This window comes from Varanus komodoensis, unplaced genomic scaffold (assembly GCF_004798865.1).
Source record: "Varanus komodoensis strain SLA01 unplaced genomic scaffold, ASM479886v1 scaffold26, whole genome shotgun sequence".
NCBI lineage: Eukaryota > Metazoa > Chordata > Lepidosauria > Squamata > Varanidae > Varanus > Varanus komodoensis.
The window spans coordinates 14,418,579-14,437,972 of NW_025335684.1; the positions used below are offsets into that span (position 1 = coordinate 14,418,579).

Below are 19,394 nucleotides of genomic sequence, written 5' to 3' on the forward strand. Positions count from 1 at the left end.
ATGGACTTCAGAGGTGGCCCTGAGAGCAGCCACCTGTCGGCGTTGCGAGAGCAGGTTCAGCACCTCACCAATGAAAATGTAAGTGCCAAGCTGTTCAACATGCCTCCAGATGCCGAGACATTTCCCTAGCATGTTTGGGACCCCACTGAGGGGCCACAGCCCAGCAGGGGCCCCTGCCCACTGCCCCATGGAGATGCCCCTCATCTCCACCCCAGCAACCAGCTGGTCCCCTACCTCTTGCCATGGGTGGCACAAAACACAACAGGCTTGAGAAGGAAGAGCCGGAAGTGCTGCTGGTAACTTGTGCCCAGGTCTCTTTGGGTCAAGCCAGCAAGGGGTGGGCGCCAGAGGGAAGAGCACGAGCAGCCAGGGACCCCAGGGACGAGAAGGAAGAAACTCTGTGGGAAGGGGCTGTGGGGGATCTTGCCCAAAAGTCCTCTCGTATGGTCTCTCCCCACTCCTGGATTGAGCGCTGGGGCAAAAAAAGAAACACCCTTGTTATGGGAGGCCCAGCAGGCGATTTGGCCTACAATTCCCATCAGCCCTAGACGATGGCGAGGACTGCCGAGAATCGAAGGCCAACACATTGGAGTGCCACAGGTTGCTGCCTTCTGCTGTAGCTAAGAACAGCGAGACCACCAAAAGGACTCGGGTTATAAAGAAAAGCAGCATTCCCCCAAGTCGGTGTATTTAAGGGATGGCCGCTGCCCACCTTTCTATCTGCCTTTTCCCGAGCATCGGCTCCTCCCTTTCGTGGCATTCTGGGCAACGCTTCCTCATGCCCATCCCCTGCTGTGGAAACGAGGAGCACACGTCCCACGTGGAAGTGCCACCCCCCCTTTCCCCCCAAACCCCCCCCCCCATCCCTGTGCAGTTTCTCACATATCAAATTCAAGGCTGGAATTTCCTTGGGACAGGAATTGGTCCCTTCCAAGCTGCAACCTCCATAAACGGCATTCCCCCCTTTTTTCCAGACTGGCATTGATCCACATGAATTACAGGTGTATGTCCTACTTTTTTTCCTTGGGAAGTTGCTACGCTGCCCTGCAATTTGGGTGGCCCAGTTCCTGAAGAAGGGGCCATGATTAACAATAAATAAATAAGCTGATGTTATATGCATAGATGCAAACCTAGAAATAAGAGCCTTTACTGAAATAGAAATATAGTACATCTCACCCTGGTAGGAAATACAGTCACTGGCTCCCTGGGTGCCTGCAGCTGCAGTTGCTGTCCAGCTACTAAAACTGTGGACTAGCAACTTGAAGGTCTTTCATAGTTTCTTATGGATCTCTCTCTTCAAATGGGGCTTGGGCTCAACAACCTTTTAAATTGAGGATGCCTCCCAGTTTTACATTTTGCTATTTTCTTTATAGCAAGTGTCTCTCGATTACAGCTAAGCCTCTAAATTAGTCTGGGCAGGTGCGGTGCTGCACGGTGCCTCCTCTCATCCCCTTTTTGAGAGCTGCCTAAGGCACCACGGCTATCCTCTGCTAGCATCCCGTGTGCTGAGGCTGTTTTCCTCCGGGCAGGTTCAGCTCCAAGACAGGAACGAGAGGCTGTATGGGAACCTTGGGGAACTGCAGGAGAAGCTGGGGCAGCTGGCTGGCTCGAAGGCTGACTTGTCATCCAGACTGATTCACAGCGAGGAGGAGAAGCTCAAGGTAAGGGACGGAGGGAGGCCCTTCTCGTGCAACAGCTCAGGGACTCCTGCGACAGCGCTGCACGGCGGGCCAGGCCTTCTCTGCAAATAAGCGACTCATGGGAAGCGCACAGAGCCGCTTTCTGGAGATACACAACAAGGCAGCAAGTATACCAGGCCCAAGTTGTGTGTCCTGGTTTCATGCGAGATTGCTTTCCGCTGGCTTCCTGTGTCCAGGAGTACAAGGCAAACTTAAATGCTGCTTCCTTGTAGATTTCCAAGGACTTCGTTGATTTCCAGATTGAAAGCAATAAAATGAGAGAACAGCATGAAGCAGAAACCTTTGAACTGAAGAATCTGGTAAGTCCACTTTTGGGGATTCTATGTTGCTGGTATGCTTATACCAAGGTGAGCAACCACAGTTTTGGACTACAACTCCCATAATCCCTGGCAACCCCTCACACTGGCTGGGATTGGCCCCTTTTGTTTATCAGCAGTATATCCACTCCAGGCTGCAGCTGGAACTTTTCTGGTACCACTCCTGGTGCCAAGCCTATTTTGGGAACGGCAGTTCAGCACCATGGACAACTCCTTTAAAGTTCAGACTGAAGCCAGGCATGGCTGGACACCCCCACGGATGCTGGAGCCACCAGCTCCACTGGCTGTGCCCCCAACATTGCTGTCAAAGTTTTGTTGTGGGGAAAAACAGAGACAAAAACGAGGCATCGAGACATGCAGGGAGCCCACACCTGGCGCCAGAGTGACATCACACTCCCCGGAGGTGGCAGATTTGGTGCTGTGGTAGCGGCAGCAATTCTGTGCGGCTCTCGGGGGGTCCAGAGTGGGGGGCTGATCTGCGGAGCCCTGGAAGTTGCCCACATCTGCTTTATGGAATCAGGGATAAGGAGGCAGCTTGATAGGACTGCATCCAGTGGGCTGCCTCTGCCCGAGGCGGAAGGTTTCGTGGCCTCTGGTCAAGCCGCCTTCTGGTGGCCAGGCAGGCGAAAGCAGGGAGAAGAAGACCTGGACAAAACCGGGCAGTGGGGCAAAGCCAGCCCTAGCTGTGAAGAAACCAAGGGTGTGTGGGCAGGAATTCTCCACACGGAGTTTAAAGACCACACAACCCATTCTGGTGGCTATTTCGTTTATTTTTAAATAGAATCACACCAAAGCTCAGCTCCACTGGTCTTTTTGTGACCAAAAAGCTTGTCACTGGGCAGCAACATGTAAGAAGGGCTTTTGGGGGGGGATACCCACCCCCTGGACCCCCTTCCCACAGGCTGGTTGAGAGGCAGAAATCACAGTGAGCCTGAAACACCTCCCAAAGATATATTTGTTTATATAGTGTTTTCCAGGCTCATCACAGATGGCAACACGGTGTTTTTATTGCCTTTGTTATGTTTTCAGTGGTTTCTGGTTTTGTAGAGATTGCTTGATTGCTTGATTGATTTTAATTAAAGCTTTTATATGCCATCCCCTATGCATGGCATCTAAGCTGTAAAATAGCATAAGTAAATGAAATTTAAGCAGCTAGACCACATGATTTAAAAATAGTGTCTTACACCCTCCCCACACTACTATACCTCTTGCTCAATACATTCCTCTCTCTGATTTTTGGCTTTCTCAGAATCTTGCCCTGGAAAACCGTATTCTGGAGGTTGGGCTTCATGATGAGAAGATCACTGGAGAAAGGGATGCCTTGCAGGAGCGCCTCCGTGCCCTCGAGGCCAACCGCAAGGAGTTAGCAGATGAATACCTCATTTTGAAGAGCAATTATCTTGCACTGGCCAAGGAGCACGAACAAGAAGTATGGGCTGCTAATGTTTGATACCCCTTCATTTGCCCCAGAAGCTGGGCAGCCAGGCCCAAAAGAAAGTCATGGATAGTTTTTGACTTCTAGCCAAGCTCAGGAGCTAGATGGGTACCCTGAATTTTATGAACAAAGCTGGAATTTTGGAGTACTTGCTGCCACCACCTAATTTTGTAATTGAAAAGAGGATGGGAAGTGCCCTTGAGTCCAGGCTGTACACCCCCCTGGGCCAAGGGCTGCCCATCCAATGTAAGATGCCTTTATGACGATTTAAATAGGTTTTTGTCTATTGCTTCATTGACTTATGACCCTTCATAATTCTTAGTGACAGTTAACAGAGCTGTTTATCACTTTTTCATGTCAGTACATGAATGACTTTTCATAATTATATTTATATTGATCATCATTAACCGGTGTATTCGCTTCCGATGTTTTATTCTGAATAGAGGTGGTGATTTAGGCTGGGTATGCTCTGGAGAAGCGTTATAGGCTGGACGTGCAGGTGTGTTGCTTTCTGTCTGAGTGGGAAGCCACCAGGAATGTGGAATTATGCCAGCAGGTTGGATGCTGCTGCATTTGTCCATGTGGTGCATATTTAGTATTGGTTGATGATTCCTGGAGGCCACCCTGTCTCTTGCTAGGGACGCTTCGCAGACGGCTAGTTCCAATCAATTTGCTTTTCTTCTGAGAGAAGCTAGAAGTGAACCCATCTTGCTTCAGGCTACACAGGGGACTGAGCTTCACAAAGCTGCTGAAAAAGAGCCAAGGAGTTTAGCCTCCTATCGAGCAAATGTGGCGGGTCAGAGGACTGAAACCAAAGGATTGGGAAATGGTCACACCCCTCTTGCTCAGGCCAGGCATGATACGTCAGCCCTGCCTGCAAGCGGATCCTTGTCTTGAAGAACTTCTCTTGAAGAGGATTACCTGGCATGACACCTTATTCCACCCCATGCCCTGCTTCTCACTGGATGCCCAATCCTGGGCTCTTTCATGTCTCCTCTCTTCCTCCTCCAGGTTTGGTGTCGCACAGATTCAGAAGAACCTGGCTTGGATGACCAGGGCGATTCCCAGCGACCTACAGCAGTGGCGGCCATGTGGGCTCAGCCATCCTTTCCCCACCTTGCCCGAGTTAGAATGAGCTCCTCCCTCTTTATTCCCTCACGCATTATGCTTCCATTCTGCCCAATAGCTGCAGCTCTCCAGGGGATTTACAAAGCTTACACTCTTTTAAAACATCTTAGAAAAACTATGTACATATAAACAAAACAGAGACACAAACACATGTATGGAAAAGCTATTTTCTTGAAGTGTCTCTGTAGGAATACCGGGTTGAGATGTTACACTGATTTGAATAAAAATATTAGGAAAAAAAGAGGCGGTGTTTTGCTGGAGCATTGATGCCTGCATTCTGTTCACACAGTGACCAACCCAACGTCTCTGGGTTGCCAACAAGCAGAAGAGTGTACAAAATGCTGTGCTGCTGCAGTTTTCCAGCAACTGGTATTTTGTGGAGCGGAATTTGCTTGTATCTGTCCAGCAAGGGCTGGGAAAGACCCCTGCATGTGCCCCGGGTTCACCGCGGCCAGTTAGTGTCTATCCGCCTTTCCCAGTCTGGGCCCCTCCAGACGTGCTGGGCTAGAATGACCAGCTTTTCCAAGAATTCTAGTCCAATACCTCTGAGGGTCCAGGCTGGGGAAGGCTGGTATAGATCATGCGACCCAGAGTAAACCAAACAGGTTTCTCGATTTCTGTTGGGATTCTGACCTCCTGTATCCAGTCTCAAGCAGGGGTGCAGGGTGGAAAGACCCCTCCTTTTCTTGATCCCCCTCCCTGCTCTGCTCTGCAGGTTGCTAAGAATGAAGAGCTGAGCCTAGAGCTGCTCAACCTGGCCAAGGCTGTGAGTTCTCTCCCCCGTGCCAGAGACGACGGCCCCCCGTCCGGAGCCGACGAGCCCCTGGCTGAGCTGGAGCGGGTGCGCGCCTTGGTCCATCGCCTTTCTGCCCGCAAAGTGAAGGTATGCGCACGCATCTCTGGGCCTCGCCGGGACCGGCCAGCACTGCGCCACTGCACCCCGAGTCAGAATTCGCTGCTTTCCCTTTCCTTTATTGCATACACTCGTGTGACCCTAACCCTTTTTATTTCCCCAGCATTTTAATGTTTAATTGGTTTTATTCTGGTTGGATGCAGTGCTTCATTTTGTTTTATATTTTGGGGCTTTTTTCTGTTTTTCTTGTAAGCTGCCCCGAGACGCTTGTAGTGGATGGCCTAGAAAAGCTTTTAATAAATGAATAATCTAGCCCAGGGGTCTCAAACTCAGCTGACCTGGGGGCCGCTGGAAGTAGAGTCTGGGCGAGGCTGGGCCGCATCAAGTATTCCACCACCACGGTGGTGGTGGGCCGCTCATCCCGTGGTCGGCCCGGGCGCTGCCGGCGCTTTGAAGGCAGCAGGGCCGCTCCCCCGTGCCCCCCCGTCCGGGCAATTGGCCCGCGGGCCGCGAGTTGGAGACCCCTGCTCTAGCCCCATTGTTTACAGCAAATGATCTTTCTAGGAGTCCGGAATACTCTGCAGCACCAGAGCGAGATGGCTGGCTAAACGGGGCCTTCACTATGGCTTTGCCTTTGCACAAAGCCTGATCGCAGTCCGGGATCTGGCGAATGATTATTAGCAAGGCAAAAATTGTAAATGAATACTGATGTGGATACTTGGCTTGCTTTTGCTGAAGGTTATGCATAATTTTTTTAAAAAAATAATTGTATTTTAATAACAGTAAAATTTTAAAAAGAAGAGAAAAAAGAAAAAGAAAAAAATAATATACATAAAGGTTACAAAAAATCCCACCAATGGTTCCTAAACAATTTTTCCCTAAATATAAAATGTATTTTATATTTATTTATATATAGATATAGATATTATAACTATTTATAAAATATTTAGGGAAAATCACTGTAAGTCAACAATTACTATCCTTTCTACACGATCATATTTTTTGCACTTAATTAAATTTAACTGTAGATTCTTCTAATTTCATAGTTTTCTCAAAACATCTAATCCATGTTTACCTATATTTTCCATTGTTATTATCCCCATTAAAAAGAGGTCATGTATAATACAATTTTCACTTTCCATTTTCGTTGGCAGGTTGTCTTTCTACATAGTTAGTCTTACCATTACTGCATAATCAACTGTCTTATTATTCCAGTCTTCAATAATTAAATTTCTTCTGCTTCCATTTTAAAGCATTTCAAACTCAAATCGTGTACACAAGTTCTATTCATCTCAAATCAATTTTCTATAACAGTGAAGCATCAGTGCCTGAGTTAATCTGTAACACTATTTTCAAAATTCTATTTCACTTATGTAGCTCTTCTTACAATAATAGCATATTATTCTTATATATTTTCAATATGTATACATATATTTACACACATTGGTATATGTCTATCTCTATGTACACAGTTTCATATATATATATATATATATATATATATATATATATATATATGGATAAATATATGTATACACACATAGATTTCATAACAGTGTAGTAAATCTGATTAAATTCAAATTATTTCTTTTCCTTTGTTACTTTGTTTTGTTGAAATTTTATAAATAAAATGGATTACATAGAAAAGGATTCCTTAATACAGGGGTGGAAATCCTGTGGCCCTCTCATCTAAGGGATACTGTCTTCTGTGTCTTCTTGTCCATAGCCAGAAGATGTGATAGCATCAGAACACGAACGGCGAAAGCTGGAGAGAACTGTGAGTGGAGGGGCTGAACTAAGACATTTCTTAGTTCTTAAAAGCATGGGGGGATTTAGAAATGGCTTCCCCTCCCCGTTCATGAATGTGGGGAAGTTCTCCTGCACAAGCCCCTCTTAAAGCAGTGGTCTTGCGTACTTCCCAGTTCTGCTTTTGCGGGAAATTTCTCAGTGGGTTGTTTGCCATGCAGCAGATCAGTTGTGCTGCTTTTAATAGCACCCAAAGTATCTCGTTTCTTTTCAGTCTGGTTTTGCTAAGAATCTCCCCAGGCTCACAAAACTCTCCCATCAGGCTTGGCATCAAAGCTAGGCATGATCTGGCCACTGCGGAGCTCTCTCACTCCAGAGGGGGCAGCGGACAAGAGCCCCCTGGTTCTGCTGCTCCTCTTCCCCACTGCGACCTCCTTGCAGAATTGCCTCCTGCTCTGGTCCAGACAACGGTTCTGGTGGCAAGGAAGGGAGGGGTTGCTGCTGCCTGCCTGCTCTTTGGCTCTCTGCCTGTCTAGCAAGCAGGTGGGCGCCATATTGAGGAAGAGGGTGAGGGGCGAGAGCAGCTGGGGACAGGGCTGGTGAGAAGGCTGGGGAAGGGACCCCTGAGGGGGTCTTGCCCAAAGGCCCTCCAGAGTCTCACATCAGCGATGCTCTCCTCTCCAGGTCCAGGAAAGAAAGAACCTGAGGTTCAGAGCATTGGTCTGAGTTTCCATCCATCTCGGGCCACAACTCTGGGTGCTTCGCTCTCAAAAGCTAAGCTTCAGCTCCATTTGCTAGCATTCCTTAGTAGGCCTGTGGAAGGTCCTGGCTAAAATCTTAGGGAGTGCCTGAACCCGTATGTGCCACCCAGCCTTCGAGATCCACGCAGGGGGCCCTCCTGTGTGAGCCCTCCCTGAAGGAGGGGAGCGGGATGGCCGCCAGGAGCAGGGCCTTTTCTGCAGCTGCTCCCCATATTTGGAACGCTCTCCCCAAGGAGATTCGCCTGGCGCCTTCCTTTCTTTTCAGCGCCGGGTGAAGACCTTCCTTTTAAAAAAATATTTTAATAACTAATGCCATAAGATATTATATTTTTGCTTGCATTTTATTGTTATTTCATTTTAATGCGTTATTGGTTTTTGTGTTTTTATCTTGTAATTGTGAGCCACCCAGAGGTGCTGTGGCCCAATTGGGTGGCATAGAAACGTTATAAATAAAATAGATGAATAAAATCCTCGGGAGACACTGCCAATCCATGTAGACCAGGAATAAGGGCTTCCAGTTGCTGAGGATGACAACTCCCATCATCCATGACCAATGGACATGCTGGCTGGGACTGGTGGAAGTGGTTGTCCAAAACATCTGCATAGCCTCAGTTAGCCCACCCTGTGAGATGGACCGTCATTTATTTTTCCATTACATTTATACATCACTTTTTTCCTGCAAGGAACCAACTTCAGCATAACCCTCAATTTCCTTCCCATGCTATCTACACAACCACCCAGTGAGGTAGGCTAGGCTGAGTCAGTGTTTGGTCCAAAGTCACCCATCGCGTTTCAGGCTCAAGTGGAGCCCTAGAATCCGGATCTCCGGAGTCCCAGCTGGACACTTGAAGAACTGTGCCACACGGGCTCATCTGACTCCATGAAAGCAGCTTGCTATATCCATACAAGCTGACAACAACTTCTGGGTTTTTTTCCCCTCCCTACCAGCTATTTGGAAACCAAGATCACATCACCATGGAGATCGAAAAGATGAAAGACATGTACAGCTCCCAGCAACGGAAACTAGAGGAGAGAATGTAAGACCCTGGGTAATGAAAGGAATTGTGGGAATAAGATTGAGAGCAGGAGAATTATGTATGCCGCTTTGAGTTCATTGTAGGGGGAAAGTAGGAGAGAACTCTAATAACTAAAAACATAAAATGGCACGGGCTACTGGGCCTGGCCACATCGGCTGGGAATTCTGGGTGCTGCAGTCCAGTGCTTCTTGACGGCCCAGGTTGGGGAAGGCTGTGGAGGTTTTGCTGGTACTTTGGCACCCAAAGGGTAACAGCTGTGCCAGAATCATCTCAGGAGTCAATAGCACTGTGAGGATGCTACAAATTCTCATCCACAGAACTACAGTGCCCACGCAGGTGAGGTGGGTGGTTCTGGTGTCAGTGGGAATGAGTATCCACTAAGCACAGTAGCCTGAATTTTCCAGGGGCTGGTCATGGTTCTGAACCTGGGGATGGCTCTTCACCATGGACAGCTCCTTTAACATTCAGACCCAGGGTGGCTACATCACCTCACTGACACTGGAACCTCCGATGTAAAGCATTCCCAGGGTTATAGAACAGAACAGAACAGCTGGAAGGGCTTACAGAGACACTGGCTCAAACCCCTGCTCCACTTCCACATGGGCTCCCGCATCCAGCTGCAGGCTTAGCAAAGACGACTTGACATGCTTGCTAGATGCAAGAAGGAACAAGGATTGTAATTGCAATCCACAGTACAGAAAATGTGTGTAGCCCTTTCTAAATGGCTGCTAGAGAGAAACAGGGCAAAGCATGCTTGCCCACATTTCCCTGGGGTTTGGCATTGCCACTGTATTTCTACATTTTCCATCTCAGCTGTGAAGTCTTGGAATTTGTGGGTTTCCAAAAAATGAAAACAGACTTTCTTAGAAGGCCTTCTGTGTCACGAGAAGCCAGACATTGCACCGTGCTGTACACGCATGCAGATGAACTGCATGGATTCTTGTGTCTCGCATTCTGAGATTCACAAGACCACCCAAAGCAACAGCATTCACAAGACCACCCATGAGCTGTTCCTGGAGTGGCTCATGCCCATCAACAGATTCCTTCCCTTACTCAGCATCTGTCAGCATCTGGGGCGAGGACAGCTGACTAGCAGGGTAAAGACACCGGGACCCGGGCAGGCAGAGCGTGGCAAGAGCAAGTCCAGAACACAGTCCAAGGCCAAGCCGGAGGTCGACATACTAGGCAAGGCTACGCTATGGGTAGCGTAGTCCGGAGCGAGCCAAGGGTCGGGGAACTGGGGAAGGCAGGCCAGTCGGGGAGGGCAGAGGTGGAGGCTGGAAGCAGGACCGAGGCACACAGGCAGGACGCAGGAGCGGAGTTCCGGGTCTGGCAGACCAGGGAGGGCTTCGCCAACAACGGGAGGCCTTTCTTGCCGAGGCAGCTCCTGAGGGAAGAGCTGGCTCTTGTATGGCTCTTCCCCAGGGCTCCCCAGGCGGGACTCCTGAGCGCCCTGGCAGCTGCAGTGGGCTGGGGTCAGAATCCTGCAGCCTCCAGAGCTGCTCCGCCGGCCCTTGGCCAGCAGAGGGAGCCCTGAAGCTGCCGCGGGTCTTGACAGTCAGCCTTGAGGACAGGACAAAGAGACATGAAGCCCCAAATCCTAAAGAGCAAAATTCCTACAGAGCACCCTTCTGACTTCAAAGTTTTCGCCAGACAATTTAAGGACTAGAAACCTGCTGAGTCGCTGTGCCTCACCTGCAGCCAGTAACTAATTCATCTCAGCATACACACATCCCTTTGCCTTGTCCTTCTCTGGTGTGCGAATTGATAGGACAGTCACTCTAGTCCTTCCCCACAACCACCCAGTGAGGTGGGCGGGGGGGGGGAGCTAAGAATTGGGCTGAGTAAGTTCTGTAGCTGAATGGGGATCCACCCAGTCTGTCCTACTCACGTTTGGCCCGGAAGGTGCTCCACCCGTGAGCCCCTCCTGGCAGCCGACCCCACCTGGGTCAGCGACAGAGCTGGTCCTTTCCTTGCACTCAGCAGGAGCAGGCAGCTTCCGGGGAAGCAGTCTCGGCTTCTCGGGGCTCATCTACGTGCTCCGATCGGCTGATGTGGCCAGACGCGGGTTGCCCCACTCCGGAGCCCCCTGCAGGCCCCGGCCGCCCGATGGTCCCCTGCAGGGTTAGCGCGCTCACCGTCTTCCTTGTGTTCCCAGGGTGACCATGGGGAAGGAGCTGCAAGAGGCCAAAAAGGCGATTCGGACCACGCAGCACAAGCTGGCGGAACAGTCGGCGGTACGGAGACCTCGGCGAAGCCTTGGTTAAAAAAATGGGGAAAGTGAGGTTGCGGGAGAGAAGAGGAAGGGAGACGTCCGGCAAAGGGAGGCAGAAGTGTAAATGCAACAGATTCATTCAGAATTTGTTCGGAGGCTCAAGGCCCCGAAAGCAGCAGCTTCCTGTGAAATAAACCAGATGAGATGATAAACATTGAAGCGGCAGCAGATCAAATCAGTACATAGGACATTATTATGAGGACTAGCATCCTGATTAATGGAAGAAAGCAATCAGAGGACAGAAAAGAAGGAAGGATGGTCTGGCAGAAGAGTTTTTAGCCACCTTTTATAACAGCTTTGGGACCGTTTGTTGGCCTGAACTGCCTTATGGCCAGTACTGCAGGGTCTGGATGCCGGCAGTGGGCATCCCGCCACCCCAAAAGGGGAGAAACCCATTCTTTCCTTTCACGCATGCATGCATACGCACACGCATCTCTGTGCATGCACAGAGGCGCAACTGCTCAGCACACCCTAGTCTCTTGGGGGCTTCTCAGCCTTTTTCCGTCTGCCAATGCTGGGGCTGCTGGCCGAGCCACTGGTAGGCGGGGGGGTCTGCTTCTGCCGCAGGATCAGTGGTACTCACAGCCTCCAAGCCGGAAACATGGGCGGCATGTGTGGCGTCCATTTGGGCCCTCCGGAGCAACAGGACAGGAGGGTGGTGGCACATTTCCCAGAGGTATTTGCCAAGCTGCCACAAAAAGCCAAGTCCCGGACTAGAAGCTTGGCTGTTCTCATACCAGAGACCGTCCCCAGAGTCTTGCTGCCACGGAGGGTCCTAAAAGGAAGGCCGCTGATTCGGTCTTGGTCTTCCTCTCCACCAAGAGCAGGTCTTTAGCCAAGCTGATGGGTCTTAACTGCCCATGCAAAACTCGGCCACACCAAAACCGTGTGGCTCAAGAAGGAACAGTGCATTGCTGTAAAAAGTCGTCTCCCTCCAGCCACGGTGAAGCGGGCAGATAAGCCCAGAGGGAACGAAGAATCCCGAGAGGGGAGGCAGGCTTCAGCCAAGCCCCCACTAAGAGTGCGGACCCGGCATCCCTGCAAGCCACGGCTCCACTACACCACCGGGCGCAGCCCTTTGCTTGAACGGCAGACGTGCCATGATACACAGCCTGCTAATTGCCCGGTTCCCTTTTTGTCTGCTTGGACCACAGGCACTGCTTTCCTCTCAGAACCAGCTCCAAGAAGTGGAAGCTGAGAATTCCCGGCTGCAGCTACAACTGAAGGAGTTAAACGAGGAGTACCGCTCTCGGCTCATTCAGTACATTACGGACCTGGCGGTGAGCATTGATAAGTGATCTTTTCCACTGGTTCTCCCACCTAACCAAACAAAAGGCAGTTTCAGCAAAAATAACCCCAAACCCAGCCCAAAGAGGGCGGAATTTGTACAAATCTATATAAGTTTGTATCCATCTATGCAGTTTGCTTTAAATTTTAAAAAAGTGCCCCTGTGCCAATGGTATTATGCTCGGCCTTTTGGCGTGGCCATGTGAAATGCTCGGCCTTTTGGCCCACTCAGTCTTGGGATGAAACTGTTATGCCAGGTAATCTTGGTGGTGGGGGGGCAGCACATCTCAAAGGAGGTGCTTGCACTCTGGGTTGCCTCAAAGTCTTTTGCTCGGATCTTTTGCGGGAGTTTAATATTTATTTTATTTATTTAAAACTTTTGTATGTGGTCCCTTATAGCATCTCAGGACAGCTTACGGTCCTTAATACGTGCAGTCAGAGAGAAAGAGCCCCAATTTTGTATTTACACAAACACACGTAACACTTAGAAAGTTTATTTCTAGGTCATTCTCCTTGAAGGGTTGTTTTGACTAATCTCTTTAAGAGGGAAAGAATTCGTAAGAATTCCGGCATTCATTCTTATTTTACACTGGCTAGTCTGGGATACAAGCTCCTTCTTCTAAATTCAAGCCTACCCAACGTGGCCCATGGCATGAAAGGCTTGGGAGCTTAAAGTTATGGCGCTAATATTGATATATACATGTGCTACAAAGGTAAGAAACTATTTAAATTTCAAGGGTCAGAGCTTTGCTGTAACTGACTAGGATTCAAAGTAGCTAATTTTATTTATGCAAAAAAGATGCAAAAGATTTAGCCTTCTTTCCGGCTCTGCAGCAGGTCAAGTTACGAAGAGAAGCCATAAAATACTCAAGATGCATTGTCAGTGGGCCATGACAAAGTGGCCTACGGAAAGAAAACTTACATACCAGGGAAAAGGAGGCTGCTTACAGCCTTCCTGCTCAGGGAGCTGTGCTAAACCCATCCTGCGATTGGGATGGTCCTTTTCTGGGGAAGCCACTTGGCCGGTGAACCTCTTTGACTGGTGCCTTAGTTCATGCTGCTCCTCCTTCCTTAGCTGATGCTAATTCTGGGTCCATAATTTCTGGCCCCTCTTCCCCCTCCTCCTCTGAAGGCATCTTCCTCACCTTTTCAAAGTAGCTTTCAAAGCTATACAAAACATTCCCACCTGACTCCTGCTGCTGCATCCTCAAAACCTCCAGTGTTGCAGAAAATGCCCTACCCCTAACCGCAAACTTTTAGCATTGCAGAAAAGCTGCCCAAAAGCTGAGAAACTACCAAATAAAAGGTAGTCGGAGGAAAAGCTGGGGAAGAGGAACGCTGGATGGCCTAATTCAGATCCCAAATGGGCCGGGAGTGGCCCCTGTGCATGAGGTTTTTGACTGGGTACAAGGCAGCTTTCTGTGTTCCAAAGATATCAGATGCCGAGTGTGGAAAAACGGCCTGAACAGAAGTTGGAAAATAATGTGCATAGACCATGGACAGAGACACAGTGGGCAGCTTTGGTACTTAAAGATCACAGGAACCTTTAGTTGATGAATCCCCCGTGGCAGGCTAGGGTGTCCCGTCTGCAGTCCAGGAAAAAACGGGGCGAGTGAGTGAAGCACCACGGCTGTGTCCCCAGGAATACACCGACAGCAAGACAGCTGCCAACACCAAGGGGACCTGCAAAGCACCTCCGGAGCCTGCGCACATGAAGCACTTCGTGGACAGCCTGCTGAAGGACATCCGGGCTTCCCACAGGTCTCGGGAGGAGCAGCTGGCCGGAGCTGCTCGGGGCTACAAGAAACGCCTGCAGAAGCTGGTCAAGAAGCACGAGGGCCTGCTGATCGCATACAGGTAGGGAAAGAGACTGCCTGGGAAAGCGGCAATTCACGTACCACCAGCAGTTATATTCTAGCGGGTTTGGGTGGAGGTGCAAGCCGTTCTGGAAGCAAAGAAGATATGCAGAGGCCTGCTGGATCGGACCACAGGCCTCTCTGGTCTGGTGCTCTTGTCCCCACATGGGCCAGCCTGATGTCCAATGGAGAGCCCACAAGAAGAGGTTGCATGCTGGCCGCCTGTGGCCTTCCATGGTCCCTCACCAGTGGCCACGCCAGCAGGGCTGATGGAGCTGCAAGCTAAAGCATCCAGAGAGCTGCTCGCTGGCCACCCTGCTATAAGGGCTACATCACGCATGGATCTCAAGAGGGGATAGCCCATGCAACAACGGCTGGCACTCTGAAAGCTAACAGATCCATCAGGCCTTACGTTTTTATGGGCCACAGTCCACTTCACCAGATGTGTTGAAGAGGCCACTAAACTGATGAGCTCTTGACCAGGGGTCAAAAGCTTGCTGTACCCTAGGGAAGTGATGAGAGCTCCAGGCGAGAGCTGAGGACCCGAAGAAATGGGGACCCCAGCAGATCTTATTAGGCTCACGTGGCTCATATTAGGCCCCGTTCCATAATAAATATCTCAGGGTCCAACCCTATGAAAATTAGACAGACAAAAGGCCTATAACTGGGGTTGAAAGCCGTTTTTTCTATATGTGCATTTTTACAGATGTTTAAGCTGGCAAGGTTCTGCCCTATTTTTGCTGTAATAACACAATTACACTGAAAAAAGGGAACAGCCACGTCAGAGAAGGCAGTGAACCAGGGCTGTGTGTATTTCATAGTAAAAAAGGCCACATCCTGCCTCCAGAAAAACTATGAACACAAGCACATATAGATTTTACACATAAAGCAAATTTGTTTATGTTCCCTTCAATTTGCACGGCTGATCCTGGCTGGTCTCTTTTTGCCTAACACCTGGGGCTTCTCTCTGGTTTTGGAAAGCTCGCTGGGCCATCTGTGAATGCCTAGTCGTTTTCACAAATGACTAGGCTAGAAGCAGTCTTTTAAAGAAATGGAACCTGGGATTCTCCGGTTCTGCCCCCCAAGGCACATTTTAACGTTGCTCACCCCTTGTGCAGGACTGTGGAATGCTATGCCTGTTTGGGACTGGCACAGCTCCCCCTAGATCTGCCTCCTCTATCCTGGCACCTTACAGATTGTTTAAGTACAGCTTCCATCACCCCAACCAGAACAGCCAGTGGCCAAGAATAAAAGGGTTACCCCAAAACCTTTGGAAGGCACCAGGCTGGGGGAAGCTTCCGAGCTGAATGCCCCCATGGGCAGTGGCAGTGGCTGCTGTGGACGGGCTGACTGGTGAACCCACGTCCCCACCAAGACTTGGGCTGCTCAGTAACCTCCCCCGTCGCTTGACAGGATGCAGCGTGAACAGATCCGGTCACTGGGCAGTAGCGACATGGACCCGGGCCCGGCAGAGCACATTTTCAGCATCACAGACACCGAGCTGCTGACAAGCACCTCTCAGGAGCTGAACCGCCTGCGAGAAGACAAAGCCAGCCTGGAGGGGCAGCTTCACGAGCTGCAGATGAAGGTGAGCCCGGCTGGATCGCTTTCCTTTTCGTGGCCTGCATGGTGGGCCCTTCTGGTAGAGGATGTGGAGTGAGGTTGGAGTGGCCAAGAGGATGCAATGAACCCCCGCAAACACGGGTCGTGCAAAGTCAGTGCTGGACAGGAGAGGAGAGCTCAAGCTTCCGGTTAAGTAGACTGCAGCCCCAGCCTAGGCCTGGTGCCTTCTTTTGTGCAGAGGACCATCCTGGGTTTCAATGGCTACCTGGGCTAAGCCCAGTCTAACGATACCTACCAACAGTCAGTATGGCGTAGCGGTTTGACAGTCGGCCTTGGACTCTGGAGACCTGGGCTCTGGTCCCCACCTGGCCATGGCGCTCACTGGGTGAGTTTGGGCCGCTCACTGATTCTCAGCCGGATCTCAGCCAAAGCTTATCCTGCTGTAAGGATAAAATGGAGAGGAAGGGGATTACTTAAGCCACCTTGGGTTCCTCAATTTGTGAGTCGTCTTGAGACCCGTTTGGGTAAAGACTGGGCCAAAATGTTTTAAATAAATATGCAGGTCATCTGGGCAGCACCCTCCACACGATGGCAAGGTGGACTGTTTCTCTAATTATAGCAGCCATTTCTAAATTTGCATCTGTGCATAAACATCACCACATGCAAAATACGTATAATTGGGTCAGTTCCTCTGTCCAGCAGTTTGGCAGTGCTTACCTGACTGGGCCACCTGGTTGGGTCTCCTGCCGTGGTGTCAGCAGCCCCACACATAGCGAAGGAGCCCGGCCTGTGCTTGGTCTGACTGCCTGCAGCCCCAACCCATCCATCCGAGAGACTCACCCCCCCACCCCCGCCGGCCCCTTACAGCAAGCGCTGCACCTTCTCAGGTGTGTTCACAGGCATAAATCCAGCCCAGGAGCCTGTTTCCAAAGGTGGCCAGCCAAAACTCTCAGTGAAGCCTATGTACATAGGACACGGAAGCTATGGATTCCCCCAGCGCTGCTCCCAGACTCCTGCTATCCACAGACATTCCTCCTTGGAGGACAAATGTTTCAGTTGCATTATTTATCTACCGGCTTTCAAGTAGCATTAGGGAGTCTGCTCATGGCCAACAGCTGTTCCAGGATTCGGGCCTTTCGATTCGGGCACTGATCATGCATTCATCATTTGCTACTTATGGTTGCTTAAAGGTTCCTTAGATGAGTTTGTGACCCTACAGTTCCATTTCTATTGTGTAACAAGAAGGACTTGAATGTGATGCAAAGAACATTCCCTTGCTTACTTTTCCTCTACATAATCTCTAGCTGGCGTGCTGCTACAGCAGCATAGCACAAACACAAGAGGAAATCGCACATGCTTTTGCTTTCCTAATTAAATACTATCCCTTCCCTGCCCCGCAGAAACTTTCCAAATAGGAGCGGTTAGACATAGAAGCAAAACTGGAGGGTCAGTTTGTCTAAAGAACCCATATACAAGGCTGAGTAGCCAATGACGAGTGCATAAGAAAAGCCCCTAAACTTCAGGAATTCAGAAGGTGAAGCTGTAAGCAGCCATCACATCCCCACCTGGGGTCAGTTCATGTGTAGATTTTTTTTTTCCTGTTAAAGGCAAGAGGCCTTCCTGTTAAAGGCAAGAGCAACTTCATTTAGCTACCTACAAAGACTGTACATTCCACTGTTAGTCCTAAATGGAACAATCCTGAATTTAACCACAAAGCTTTAAAATGATCCATGGAAGGAAAAGAGAATGAATGAATGAATGAAAGGCCGAGAAGCAATTCTCTTGGCTGTTATACCACTTCAGTCACATTGCTCAAGACTGTTGCTCATTGTTGAGTGGTCTTCAGGGGCCCTTATTTATTTATTGGCTAACCTGACAGGGCTGTCTAAGTGGCGAACAACAGTAAAATACAGGCCAAAATTACAATTCCAAGTTAACAGGGGTGGGGGGAGAAGAAAGCGGGGAAAAACTGCTAGTAGGCAGTAGAGTGAGCTCTTACAATCAGTTGGAAAAAATCAGGTCTCACAATACCTGTGAAAGAGGACAGTGTTTGCCTGCACCAAAATGAAAGTAATGACAGTGCCAGGCAGACCTCTCTCGAAAGTCCAGTCTAGCAAACTGGCAAGGACTTTCAAGTGCATGTTTTGATCAGATTCCCTCCTTTCTTTTTTATTTGCCTTGCAGGTAAAGCTAAGTGAAAACAAGGGCTCCGGAACATCTCCTCCCCAGTGAGTACCATCTGTTGCTAGATGCGGTCCTACAAAGCTGTCCTTGCCTTATATATCCTGTTCACATACCCTACACAGTGTATGGACAGTGTATAGGAAAGGATTTCAGCAGGTGAAGCTTGGATCTTACTCCTATTTGACAAACGACACTGGGACACTGATGTCTTTTGTTTTTTTGCATCTGGTTATCAACAGCTGGAGACCCTGGGTCCCTTGGGTACCCCTCCTCTCCCTCCTACCTCAGGGAAAATGTAGACAAGCAGAAAAAATGCTGAAATGCAGAAAAGGCCAGCTTCCTTTCTCCTGAATTTCTCAGGGCTCACTGGCCCTCTCTAGAGGGAGCTCTTGCCATCCCAGGAAGCTGATATGTATGCAGAGTTGAGCACAAGGCATTCCACAGTTCATACCACCCTTTCTATACAGTCAGAAGAATTCCCCCAAACATCAAATGTGACCTATATTTTGCTCATGCAGTCCCTGCACAGGCCAGAAAGAACTTTCCCACGGCTTGCTTGCATATTTCCTCACAATTAGATCACCTATCCTCACAACGTAAGCCACTGTGCTGAAATAAGTGGATTTAACTGTAAGGACAAAATGAGAATTAAAACTAAAAGCGTGAATTGACATCCTAGGGCCCCCACCCCAGCGTTTCTCACCCGACGAGGCCCACATTTGTATAGAACAGTTTGCTCCTGCAGTAGCTGGAATGGCCAATGGAGTTTGCAATGGTTCATTCGATCATCTCTGAGGAAGACGAAAGGCTGGTTTCAGCCACCCAGCCAGGCTCAGCATGGTCTGCAGCACCTCCCCCAGTCGGGTGCCCTCCACAGCGGTTGTGCTAAAGCCAGCCTCTTCTGCAGCCAGAACACCCTTGACTCTCTCCAGGGCTAGGACAGGGAGCCTTCCCAGTGCTAACTGGAGACTGAAACTGGGACCCAGTACAGGCAAAGCAGTGCTCTCCCACTGAGCCAAGCCCCTTTTGCTGTTCCACAACATACCCTCCAGATGACCTTTGGCAGCGTGAAGACTGGTGCTTATACCCCTGGAAGGATACAGAGCTGACTGCAGCAGCACAGTGGAAAGAGAACCTGGCAAAACTCCCTTTCAAGTGGGTGGCTCCTAGGCAAAATTTACATGCATTCTTGGGTTGCTCTTTTGGTGCCCTTGCATGAGTATCTTCAATAACAGAAATATATCTTGCTACA

At 49.7% G+C, this 19,394-nt stretch overlaps 2 protein-coding genes across 3 annotated transcripts in view; one reads left to right on the top strand and one right to left on the bottom strand.

The window, feature by feature from the left end:
* CCDC78 (coiled-coil domain containing 78) overlaps window positions 1-19,394 on the top strand; it is a 22,379-nt gene continuing 2,985 nt past the window's right edge. The window contains exons 1-12 of the mRNA XM_044433600.1: window positions 1-78; window positions 1,530-1,661; window positions 1,913-1,999; window positions 3,267-3,446; window positions 5,296-5,463; window positions 7,160-7,210; window positions 8,889-8,977; window positions 11,136-11,214; window positions 12,407-12,532; window positions 14,182-14,396; window positions 15,809-15,983; window positions 18,143-18,186. Coding sequence (XP_044289535.1) covers window positions 1-78; window positions 1,530-1,661; window positions 1,913-1,999; window positions 3,267-3,446; window positions 5,296-5,463; window positions 7,160-7,210; window positions 8,889-8,977; window positions 11,136-11,214; window positions 12,407-12,532; window positions 14,182-14,396; window positions 15,809-15,983; window positions 18,143-18,186 — 1,424 coding nt within the window. The remainder of the gene's footprint in view (window positions 79-1,529; window positions 1,662-1,912; window positions 2,000-3,266; window positions 3,447-5,295; window positions 5,464-7,159; window positions 7,211-8,888; window positions 8,978-11,135; window positions 11,215-12,406; window positions 12,533-14,181; window positions 14,397-15,808; window positions 15,984-18,142; window positions 18,187-19,394) is intronic.
* Window positions 8,325-19,394, bottom strand: part of ANTKMT (adenine nucleotide translocase lysine methyltransferase) — a 22,325-nt gene continuing 11,255 nt past the window's right edge. The window contains exons 7-8 of one of the 2 annotated variants that reach the window (XR_006415064.1): window positions 16,254-16,398; window positions 8,325-11,154 (exon numbers count right to left, since the gene is read on the bottom strand). The gene's annotated coding sequence lies outside the window, so the exon portion shown is untranslated. Of the gene's footprint in view, window positions 16,399-19,394 lie in introns of both variants that reach the window. The other variant, XR_006415063.1, reaches the window with a different exon arrangement.